The sequence below is a fragment of the Orussus abietinus genome, unplaced genomic scaffold, assembly GCF_000612105.2.
Source record: "Orussus abietinus isolate OABI.00-Male unplaced genomic scaffold, Oabi_2.0 scaffold388, whole genome shotgun sequence".
NCBI lineage: Eukaryota > Metazoa > Arthropoda > Insecta > Hymenoptera > Orussidae > Orussus > Orussus abietinus.
The window spans coordinates 14,518-26,465 of record NW_019394538.1 but is presented as its reverse complement, the minus strand read 5'-3'; the positions used below and the strand labels follow the sequence as shown (position 1 = coordinate 26,465).

At 38.2% G+C, this 11,948-nt stretch overlaps 1 protein-coding gene across 1 annotated transcript; it reads right to left on the bottom strand.

Annotated features, from left to right (window-relative positions):
• Positions 1-569: 569 nt before the first annotated feature.
• LOC105699268 lies at positions 570-2,733 on the bottom strand. The gene is made up of 5 exons (XM_012424138.1): positions 2,589-2,733; positions 2,378-2,502; positions 1,913-2,018; positions 1,580-1,807; positions 570-1,363 (listed from the first exon to the last, which is right to left on the bottom strand). Exons 1-5 carry the CDS (start codon positions 2,731-2,733, stop codon positions 570-572), a joined length of 1,398 nt encoding a protein of 465 aa, XP_012279561.1.
• Positions 2,734-11,948: the final 9,215 nt, after the last annotated feature.

The window sequence follows — 11,948 nt, the reverse complement described above, 5'->3', positions numbered from 1 at the left end:
GCACTTGAAGACCCATAAAGTTCAAGATAGGGAAACGGGACCCCCGCGACAACCGACACCACCCCTGCACGTACGAGGCCATAAATTGGGTCCAAACTGTAAACATTTAGTCTTCCTAGGAAAAAGAACGTCAAACTCCCTCTCCTGACAACATTTTTCCCAAATTCTCGACTCCAAGCCAAATCCTCCAACCAAACTTCCCAACATCCCACTCATCCTCCGAAGTCTCATTTTTTCCAACTCCTCTTCCAATTAGAGCCTTCCAAATACCACTCTTACCCATTTTGTCCATTTAACATTTTTTCCAACTCCCACCACTCCAAATTCCTCCAATAGGAATTTGACTTTCTACCCTTACCCGAATTTTGGGCCTCAAGCGTCGGGGGTGGAAAACATATAAAAGTTAGTGTTTTAAGCAGCGAGCGACACTCTTACTCGACTTTCAATTTCGTTTTGACGTCTTTTCAAGCTCTTACGCGATATTCAACTACTTTTTCTCGAAGATCCAGCTCCGAGAACAAATCAAGGTATCTAGAAATATTCACACGCACACACACCACACGCATTTGTCAGCAATGGGATAATAAAATTTTCAATGTTTCCATTTTTGCTACTGGGGAATAAGTATCGTTAACTTGTTCGGTTTGTTGATTGCCTTTAACTACTAATCTAGCCCTATAAATGCCATTTGACTTCTTTTTGTAAACCCATTTTACTTCAATCACTTTCTTTTTATTTGGCTTTTTTACTGAAAACCATGTATTATTTTTATTTATACTAATTATTTCTTTTTTCATTGCTTCTCGCCAATTTTGAGCTTCATTCCCTTTAATAGCTTCTTGGTGTGACTTCTTTTTGTAAACCCATTTTACTTCAATCACTTTCTTTTTATTTGGCTTTTTTACTGAAAACCATGTATTATTTTTATTTATACTAATTATTTCTTTTTTCATTGCTTCTCGCCAATTTTGAGCTTCATTCCCTTTAATAGCTTCTTGGTCATTTTTTGGCACATTAGTATCAAAATAATTTACATAAATACAATAAGATACATAATCATCAGCATATTTAGTATTAACTTTTCTGACCCTTGAAGATTTTCTCAATTTCACCTCTTCAACTCCAGCTCTATCTTCCTCAGCTGAATCAGCAGATTCATAAACTAATTCATGTTCTTTTTTATTATGAATATTTTCATTTACGGTATTGTCGTTTATATTTTCATTTGTTGCGGTTTTGGTCGATCCAACTTCCTCATCATCCTTAAAGCTAATACATTTTACTTCAACATCAACTATATCAACATGTTTAACTTCTATCACTCTGTCATTTATCAAAACTCGATAGCCTACTTCAGAGTAACCTAGTAGTACACCTAATTTTGCTTTATTATCCCATTTCGAATTTCTTAGTTCCTCTGGTGTTTTAACATATACTCAACTTCCGTACAGACGAAGATTCGTTACATTTGCCTTCTTATTGAAAAATATTTCATATGGAGTTTTCTTTTCGATAGTATTAGCAAGAGTTCTGTTTTTTAAATAGGCTGCTGTTTTAATTACTTCTGTCCAGTATTTACAATCTACTTGAGCTTCTTTTAATAGACATCTGGCTGTGTCCATTACCGATCTACTATACCTTTCAACCGCCCCATTAAGTTCGTGAACATAAGGTGGACGTGGCAAAATTTGTATTCCTTTCTCACTAGCAAATTTATATACTCTGGAATTTATGTACTCCTTACCGTTATCGTATGTTATATTTTTTACCTTTTTTGGTGTCATGTTTTCCACTAAATTTATATAATCTAGTAAAGAGTCATAAACTTCAATCTTTGATTTAATGCAATATACTTTCGCTAACTTACTATAATTGTCTATGAATGATAAGAAATATTTTTCTCCATTATTACCAGTAGTTGCATGTGGCCCACTTAAATCTGTACGAATATTTTCCAACGTTTCTTTAGCCTTTTTTCTGTTATTTGCAAAAGGTAGGTAGATTATGCATTTTTGACTCTATACACGTAGCACATTTCATGTAATCTGATTGTAATTTTTTTGGTGTGGCTATCAATAATTCTTTCTTGCAAAGAATATTCAAATAATTAAAATTCACATGCCCTAAAGTACGATGCCATCTCTTTTTCAAACTCATTTTTTCTTGACTGGTATCAGTTACTTGACTACTATTTACATCTTTACTGTAGTTTGGTTTTTTAATTAAGCTGGACATACAATAAATATTATGCGAGATTATTTTGTTTTTATGTTACTTTGGCGTAGCTAATTAAATTTTTTTTCATGCCTTCAACATAAAAAACATTTTGCAACGTTATTTGACTTTCTTTGTTGTTTACAAGAAAAATAGCATTTACTCGACCTATTTTGGTTGCTTTCATGACTCGACCATCTCCTAATTTTACTTCAATTGGTTCTTTTAAAGTTACGTATTCCTCAAACTTTTTATCGTTGTTTAGGATATGATCTGAACATCCGCTATCTAAAATCCAAACAGTTATATATTGGTCTCTTTGGCTATCCTTAATTACTTCGATTCCATTTAGTTCTGCAGCAAATACATTCTACTGATGTCCTTGATGGCTCGCCGTTGTGTTGGTGGCTCCTCTGGAATAACCTCTGTAGTATCCTCTATAGTTTCCTTTGCTGTTGCCCCTGTAGTTTCTCCTGCCTCGTGAGGAACCACGATAGTATCCTCCTCTACTTCGTTCATTTGTTTGTTTGCAGTCTCTTATTATGTGGCCTGGTTTGCCACACTTAAAACATGTCATCGTTGTCCCTGGCTCCGTGTTGAAAACGCTTGACTTTGTAGGGATTTCTTAATTTGTGCTGGTCTCTTGATCTTCTTCCATGGTTATCAGCTTTATTTTACTTTTTAGATAATCGACAGTCTTCTCCGCTTCTGGTAGCACATCGATTAAATCTTCGATGTAACAGTACGACTTAGGCAAAGCCTTCAACATGTAGTTTAACTTGTCTTTCTCTGTGACTGTTGCTCCTACAGATTTTAATTCGTTTGCTGCTTTTTCGAAGTCGTCAAAAAATTTGGTTACGTCTGAGAAATTTTTCAGTTCAATGTTTTCAAGATTGGGTCTTCATACTATTTGTAATGCTGTTGATTCTTTAATGTACATTTCAGCAAACTTTTTCATTATCTCATAGGCTGTTTCTAATTTACTCACGTATTCTAGTTGTTTGTTCGAAATAGCACTGTATATATAGTTCGTTGCCTTGATGTCATTTTCATCCCACTCTGACTCTTTATCTGTGTCCATTCTTGGTCGCGTAACTACCACATGACATTTTTTAAATTGCAAAAACTTTAGAATCCTGCTCTTCCAGTTGGGATAGTTTGACCCGTCGAACACTGGTATGGCTACGTCGTCATTTTTCACGTACGCCATTTTGCATTTGTCTCTTCTGAGCCTCGCCTTTTCAGCCTTTTCAGCCTTTCGTGGTTTCCACTTCCTCCAGTCTTTTCCTTCCTTCAAACTTTAAAAACCACGGACCTCTGCTACCGTGTTGTAGTATTTGGTTTATTCGACATGTAAACGTAATGAACAATATGTTGTACTTAAAATACTTTCTTGACTTGACAATACATACGCTTCGGACGGAGGCTCTTTTACAACCAACTCTTAACTCAACTAGTACGCTGTCATATCGGAAAGTTCTACCGCATAAGATCACGGTACATGCACATTAAAACCAGAGTTTTTTTTTTACATCAACGATTTTTATACCGTTTCATTAATGAAACCACGATTTTTGTTAACCTTGATGTAAATGTCATTTTCTTATAGCAGAAAACCATTGGCAATGAATCAGATACAGATTCTCTATCAGACGTGAGCAATTCAATTTATACCGAAAGGGAAACTTTTTCGTTGAAGAGGCAATCTTCTTTCCGTGAAAGAGAAATGTTTACAAGACACACATGTCTACATGTTAAACAAATATTACAAGATTCAGTTCAAGGTCAGGCTGTACTAAAATCTTATGAAAAACATCACGTACTGACAAAAAGATGTCGAAAAGTAATTGTTGATCTCATTGTGTCATGTGTACTGAAAAAGTTTGATAGGTAAATGTTATACTGTATGTATACATACAGTATATAGGTTATAAGTATAAAGGTTATAACCTTTAATACTTTTCGTCCAGTAATTACTAATTTATTATCTGTTATTTATTTTAAAGCATTAAGAAATGAAGGTATAGAGTACTTCGCAAAACAAATAATACATACATTCCCCAGTGAGGTACAAGCCACGTATTATATTGCGCCTTTAAAAAAGAGTCATTCAAAGACATACAAATCAATAACTTCGAGAGGCAAACTCATTGATAAATACAGAAATAAGCTTCGAGAGTATAAAAAGTTAACTGGTTTGAGTATGTTTAACGAACATAATGAATCTTCGACTTCAAGCAATACAGAAAATAGCAATGGACCATACAATGGTATTTCTCTTTAAAATAAATAATATTAAATTGTATATATACATTCTATATGTTTTTTTGTAAGTATAGAAAATGTGGTACCTGAGGGTCGGGAGCATATGTTATGGCTTCAGAAAAATCAGGCCCCTTGGGAATTTGTTATAAATCATTGGAAGGCATCGATCAATTTTCGACAGAACAATATTCGAAGTTTGGGTACGAAACACGTGCGTGATATTATACAGCAGTGGCCAATTTTAAGACATCCAATGGGTTACCTCTTAATCAAAGAATATTTTGAATTTCTAAAATTAACTTCGGAAAATGATGATTTCTTCATGGACAACTTTTTATGAAAAAATGGAACAGATTTGTTGCATTTCCAATAAAGAAAAACATTGCACCGAAATGCTTGAAATATTAGATGATGAAAGTCTCAACGACGGTGAGGATTTTATACATGTAACGGATTCATTAATTAAAATTAGGCGTTTGAGTCATTTTATGTTTTAAATATTTAAATAACTTGGTATGGAGATGGAATTCATTTTCACATTCATGATCAAAATTTTATTCATGCAATCTTCGTATATTGCAAATTGTATACATATTTGTGTTATATACATTTTGTTTTCTTTTATGTAGACGTTAAAGTCGCGGTGCAATTAATGTTACTTGCATATCGAATTCCCTCAAAGGGCAGAATACGTGTGAAGAAAGATCATTGGAAACCAACCATGGAAGAATGTAAGGATAGCGTCATAGTGCATGCTAAGGTTAGTCATGCATATAGTACTTTGTTAAATTCTTTGTTAACATGTAACATTTGGTATACAATGGCACATTCGAGATTTTTTATATTGCATTCATTGTTGTAATTACATATATTAAGTATACTTTTATGCAGTATTAACTATTGCGATTGGCTGCAAACTATTTATGTTACCTTACTACTTTTTTGTTTTTTTGTTTCAATTATTGCAGATTACCGGAGACATATCTCGTCTGCGTGAAGAAAAAGTAGAACGTATGAACCAATTGAAGCTAACAGTTCAACCGTACATCATCATTGTTGGTCCATGTATTAAAGAAGCAACGGTATTTTTTGTCTCCTTTGATCACACTACATTATATAAAGTGTCGTCGACATTAGAAGCAATCGACACGTGCTTTAAAGCCTTTCATGTTCTGGATGCTATTTACCCTCCAGAAAGTAAACACATACGGTATCTCATTCAAGTTGGCTTGTACAAATTCTCAACAAAGTACGATAAACAAATATCATACATTATGGAGATTACTGGTGCGCTGCAGTCCACGGACGCTGCAACTACATCCATATTGGTATGATGCACTTACTTCATATGCGATCTCTATGGCATTTCAAGTTCAGACAAACTCTTGTACACCAAGTTCTTTTAATTCTTCAATATCATTCATTTTTTTTCAAGCGTTAATATATCTATATATAAATATTATTAGTTTATGATTCACAACAATGTATAATTGCCCCTTTTGCTCTCATACAACCTCCACCATTGCACAGCATGTGGGTCATTTGAAAGTGCAACACAGTCTTATGTTGCATTGTACTATTCGCTGTAAGCAAAGCCAGTGTATGCGCAGTTTTAGTAATATATATACTGTAATGGTATGCAGTTTTGACCGTGCCTATGCACCAAAAAACTGGAGAGTCGGGAGGCCTGTCGACCGAATCCGGATTTAGAGTTTTTCTATCGTTAGGGCCTTTGCTTCCGCACCGTTTCGAACGAATTGGCGATTTAAATTTCTCAGAAAATTGTTCACTGCTCCGGTTCACTTTAATTAAACTAGGTGCACTCCTAATTCAATTATCGTGTTTCCTGTTTTTCTGATTCTGGCTACCGGGAAAGGAAATATGGGAATTTGACTCTTAGTAAGAACGGCTTATCCCATTATCGGTGCGTTCTATAGTTTCATCATTGAATCATCTGGATTTGGAATAATGGAATTTCAGGTTTTTGGACAGATTTAGACTGCTAAAAGTTTAGGGCAGTTAGTCCCTACTCCGTGCCCTAAGTTTGCCGATCTTCCGCTTTACTTAATCCGCGTGCAGAGCTCCATTCCGAACGCAGGGCTATCTGAACCTAAGGAGAGGATTTGAGGTTTCTTTTTGAACCTTGGTCTGAGAATGCTACTCGGCCTGTGGGATTGGCTGATCAGCCTAAACGAAATCTATTTTTACTCAATGAGTTTTAATGCCTGGGCCGCGGACTAGTTGGTTCCGCGAATCTATGTTTCTTCCCGGAGTTATGCTCTACGGGGGTTAGTATAACTTATTCTCAATTAACCAGTCGCGGACATTGACTGGTGATTAGGTTTGGTTCGTGGAAAAAGGTGTTCGAGAGTTGGTGCAGTACCAAGACCGATGGGATAAGGGAGGAAATTAGTGTGGAGGAATAAAAAAAAAGGGGGTGAAGGATGCAGGAGTGGCGACTGTGTCAGACCTGTTGAATTGTAAGGTCCCTGTAAAAGAAATTACTTACTTGGAACATTAAATCCCCGATCGCAAACGGGCGAGTACGATTCCGACTACCAATTGATACGCGCTGCGATCGAGGTGACGGTTCAGATCTAAGAGAGCGTTCCGTCCGCGGTGCTTTGCGCTCGCGGTCCGTGGCCCCCTCTCCCAGGGCCTCCCTACTTACTCGCAAATACCATCGCGCATGGTCGAATAGGGCCGAATTATGAGTCTGTAAAACCTAACTTATATGCATATCTAGACGTGTCAGCAGGTTCGTTTCAAGTTCGAGAACCTTGCTCTTCGATAATCGAATTTTCAAAAACTGTGGATGCGGCTACAACATCTTTCGTAGCCAAACTGTATAACCATCCTTCCATATCTCGAGACCTCGCACATGAAATAATAAAAGATGTTAGATGCATGTATAACTCTGTTATTGAAACTCTGAAGCGAAAATATAATTGTCCAAATGGTGCAGATTCCTCTAAATTTGACATTATCAGTATGTTCGACATCAGTCAACACACTTTTGATAATTATAAAACTCAGCACCGAACAATGCAACACTTTCGACATAAAACTTTTATGATCTTTCCAAAGTCTGTTGCTCTTAGTGCCTCGTTGAATGTACGCCGTACAAAGGTACAGAGCCAATCACGTTTTATTGAATCAACGATACAAATTATACCATTAAAAGATGTATTAAAAAAATTCTTAGAGTTACCAAATGTTTTTACATTAATAATGACGCATATCCAAGAAATTAAAAATAGTGATAAATTTATTTCTATTTTACAGGGTGAACTCTGGCAAAATATTGAAAGAAAATTTGTGAATAAAATAGTGTTATCGCTTATTATGTACTTTGATGATTTTGAAATCAATAATCCGCTAAGCTCACATCGTAACATGTACAAAATCGGAGCTCTCTACTTCATTCTTCCTTGCCTTCCATATGAATGTTCAAGCAGGTCAGAAAATATTTTTCTTTTACACTTACATAATACAAACATGCACGCGGAGTTAGGTAATCAACGTACTTTTTGCAATATAATTGATCAAATCATTGAGCTCGAGACTCGTGGAATAAGTATACTGGTATCAGGCACGGAAAAGAAAGTATACTTTGCATTGCTATTAATAATCGGAGATAATTTAGATATACACAGTATTTGTGGTTTTAATACAAGCTTCAATTCGTCAAACAGTTGTAGGGCTTGCGTAGCGGATAAAAGAACATTATCAACTCAGTTATGTGAAGATGTTAAATTGCTGCGTACTGTAAATAATTATACTGTAGATCTGACAAAACGTTCTAATGGTATAAAGGAAGAATGTTGTTTTAACCTAATCCCAACTTACCACGCAGTGGAAAATCTAAGATTTGATATTATGCATGATTTACTGGAAGGGGTCTGTCGCTATGACTTGGGTAAAATTCTGAATACATTGATAAATCGAGAAAAATTATTCACCCTCGATACTGTGACGTGTCGGAGGTACGCGACGCGACACCTATGTAAGACGAATCGAATCTTGTCCCCGCGACGGTAGTCAACGCGATAACTAGTTCGCGGGGGATATAAAAACAACCGCTTGCTCGGCGCGTCGAGAGAGAGCCTCGCGCGCACACAACACGGGCAGGGTCACGAGGTCGCGAATTAATACATCGCGATCAAATTAATATAACGTTGATATGAGTCACCCCGATTGGAGGAAATGATCACGGCCTTGACCCCGGCGAATCAAAGGGCGAGAAATTACAAATCGTCTAGAGGGTAACCATCGTGTCCAATAGCACGTCAAAGAACGCGGGCCAGAGTGGGAACCCGACGATACAGTAATAGATCCCATGTATTCCGCGGGTATAAAAGGCGTGGATTTTCTCTAATCGAGGTCCTTTCTGATCGTTCTATTCCGATCGAAAGAGCCTCTGGACGTGGTAGCATTGCGCTGCTCCTCCAGGAATTACCCTATACTCGCGATACCCTTGGCAGGCATCCCCTGGCAAGTGGAAGATTAAAAAGGCTCGAGGAGACAAGGCGACAGGGCCACTCCTCACGAGTACATAGAATCCAGTGCCCTAAGTAGGCAGGTGAGTCCAAGCACCCAAGGAAGTCCGGCAAAGCGCCCGGCAGGGATACCTTGGACCACCTACGAACGGTGGCCATTTAGACGGATTCCCCTTCCGGGAATCACCGTCAATAATCTTAGAAAATTCGGCGAGCCAACTCGCGTGCCGTGCGAGGTGTGACGGCATAGAGCCGCTCCCCCTTCCACTCGGCAGCGAGGCGCTCCGCGGCCGGTCTCGTGCTCTCGCGTCTGCCCCCTCGGCGTGACGTCATCGCGACGTTCCTCGAGTGTATAGCCGCCTGAGACGAGGCCTGACGACGGGAGAACATACAACCAGGACGACGACGTCGGACTCTTGTACCTGCCCCCTCGGCGTGACGTCATCACGACGTTCCCCGAGTATCTGGCCGCTCGAGACGACGCGCATCCTGCTCCTCAGGCTCAAGAACGGTCTTGAAGCCGTGCACCTGCCCCTCGGCGTGACGTCATCGCGACATTCCCCGGGTGTTTGGTCGCACGGGCAATTCCGTGCCTGACGGAGAAAACTAGGAACGTCGGATACAGGAGACGGCCTCGTACCCCCCATCTAGGCCCCCGGCGTGACGTCATCGCGACGTTCCCCGGGTGACTAGAGGTACGGGACGATCCAGACTCTCAGTACAAGGTTCTTTCACACTTACACACCGAGGGCGTGACGGCATGGCGCCGTTCCCCCTTTGCTAAAGGGTCACGGAAACACATTGCACAAGGTGTAACCGTGGAGCCCGTCCACACATAATCTCGAATAGACTTAAGATTTCCAAAATCAGGGAAATTTACTTAAACCCCATACCTGACGCGACGGAAAGACACACGGAGACCCTTATAATTTCGAGTCCACGACCGAACCTTCCTCAGATAAAACATATAAAATTCCTGGATTCCTTACCATACGGCTTTCACTGATGAAAAGTGCTTAGAGGCTGAGGCTCTACGCCGTTGAAAGCCCTAGCCAATCTGAGACTGCCAAGAGGAAATCCAGGAAATTGCCAAAAGGCAAATCTTATAACTTCCTCGCGACCGCCCGATTGCGCTATACGACGCGACCGAACAAGGGGGGAAAGGGCCGGTACGCGAGAAAAGTTACAATACACTAAATAATAGAATACACCATTTTAATTTCAATGCATACAGTGATAAAAACACTCCACCACCTGTGAGTAATGAAGCTTTAAAGAAAGAGTGCATTATATATTCAGCATCCGAAATGTCATGTTTCATAGAATCTTTTGGTCTTATAATAGGCGATCTAGTTCCGGAGGATAACAAGGTTTGGCGTTTATTTGTACATCTTAGAGAAATATTTTGCATAGTAATGGCACAATCGGTGACGGATGAAAATATTGAAAGACTTATAATTCTGATAACAGAACACCATACTTTGTATTTAAACCTATTCAAAGAAGGATTGAAACCGAAACATCATTACCTCGTGCACTATCCCCGTTTAATGAAACAACTCGGTCCACTGTGACGTGTTTCTTCTATGCGTTTCGAGGCAAAACATAAAGAAATAAAAATGAATTCAAATGTCGTGTCATCACGCAGAAACCCGGCGTATACACTGGCTTTAAAACACCAATTACGAATGAATCACAGACTTCTTACTGGTAAAGGAATCGAAAAGCGATTATCTTGGGGAAGCATAATCATAGAAAATACAAATTTCTTCGAAAATTATTTTACCTTCAGACGTGTGCTTTCTCATAGGGGAAACGAACAATACATGGTAACTTCCTGGGTAAATGTAAATGAAACATTGTACAAACCTAATATGATTATCACTACAAATGCAAACGATATGGATCCAAAATTTGGAAAAATTACATATATTTTAATTAATAATGCAAATAAAGTGTATTTCATTTTCCTGGAACTAAAAACGTTACGCTTTTTTCAACATGTTCGCGCTTTCGAAGCAGCTGCAGTAAATGTGTGGGGTCGTATAGAGCAAACACATTTACAAATATATTTACCTCGGAGCATTTATAGCATGGCAGATGGAAAATGCTATGTACCGTGTTTTTAACACTTTCACTGTCTTGTCACCCAAATATGGATGACATAGCAGTCAAATAAAATGCGCGTGGCAGTCAAAGTGTTAAAGCGATATGAGGATCATTTTATATATATAAAACGTCAAAATTTGTATAAAACTTCTCAAAACTGGGTGCACCGAATTATCTGAAACTTTAACACATGATTATGGAACCCCTAAGGAAAAACGCGAAACTCGTGAAATTGTATTTTTTGAGATAAATACATTTTTTTTTTTTCGAAAAATGAAGTTTCACGAGCATTGCGTTCTTCCTTAGGGTCCCCATAATCACGTGTTAAAGTTTCAAATGATTCTTTGCACTCAGTTTGGAGAAAAGTTTTATAACTATTTTGACGTTTTGATATGTAGGACCCTTTCATATCACCTTCAATGTTGACATGTGAAATCGTTTAGTATCGTTACAAATATAAATATTAAGATATACCAAATGTTATCAGGGTTGGCAAAGTTTGGCCCATTCCGGTTAAAACCAGCGGTTTTTTCCTGGTTTTGTAGCGAAAAGAGCACGTTACATAAAACCCACACGGTTTTAACCGGTTAAAACCATCTTATAAAATCCATCAGTATGTATGTACCCACATTAGACAAAGTGATGCAAAATTTTCATCAGATTTGCCTCATAGAAGATTATGAAATGAGTCATAAGGATGTTGTTTTACTGTGCAACATGCGTACATATATTGCAGACATTTCATGCAGTAGATGGTCTACAAATTGTTTGAATATATTCCAATATTCTATGCACCCTCTACCTATACAGGCGCTCCACTCTCACCGAAACAAATGAAAATAAATTCTAACTTATGTACGG

Coding starts and splice junctions, on each gene's coding strand:
- LOC105699268 (XM_012424138.1), bottom strand. CDS start 2,733: ATGAACGAAGTAGAGGAGGATACTATCGTGGTTCCTCACGAGGCAGGA. Junction 2,019..2,377: donor AAGCAACCAAAATAGGTCGA/GTAAATGCTATT, acceptor CTACGTGTATAG/AGTCAAAAATGCATAATCTA. Junction 1,808..1,912: donor TGGGCCACATGCAACTACTG/GTAATAATGGAG, acceptor ACTCTTTACTAG/ATTATATAAATTTAGTGGAA.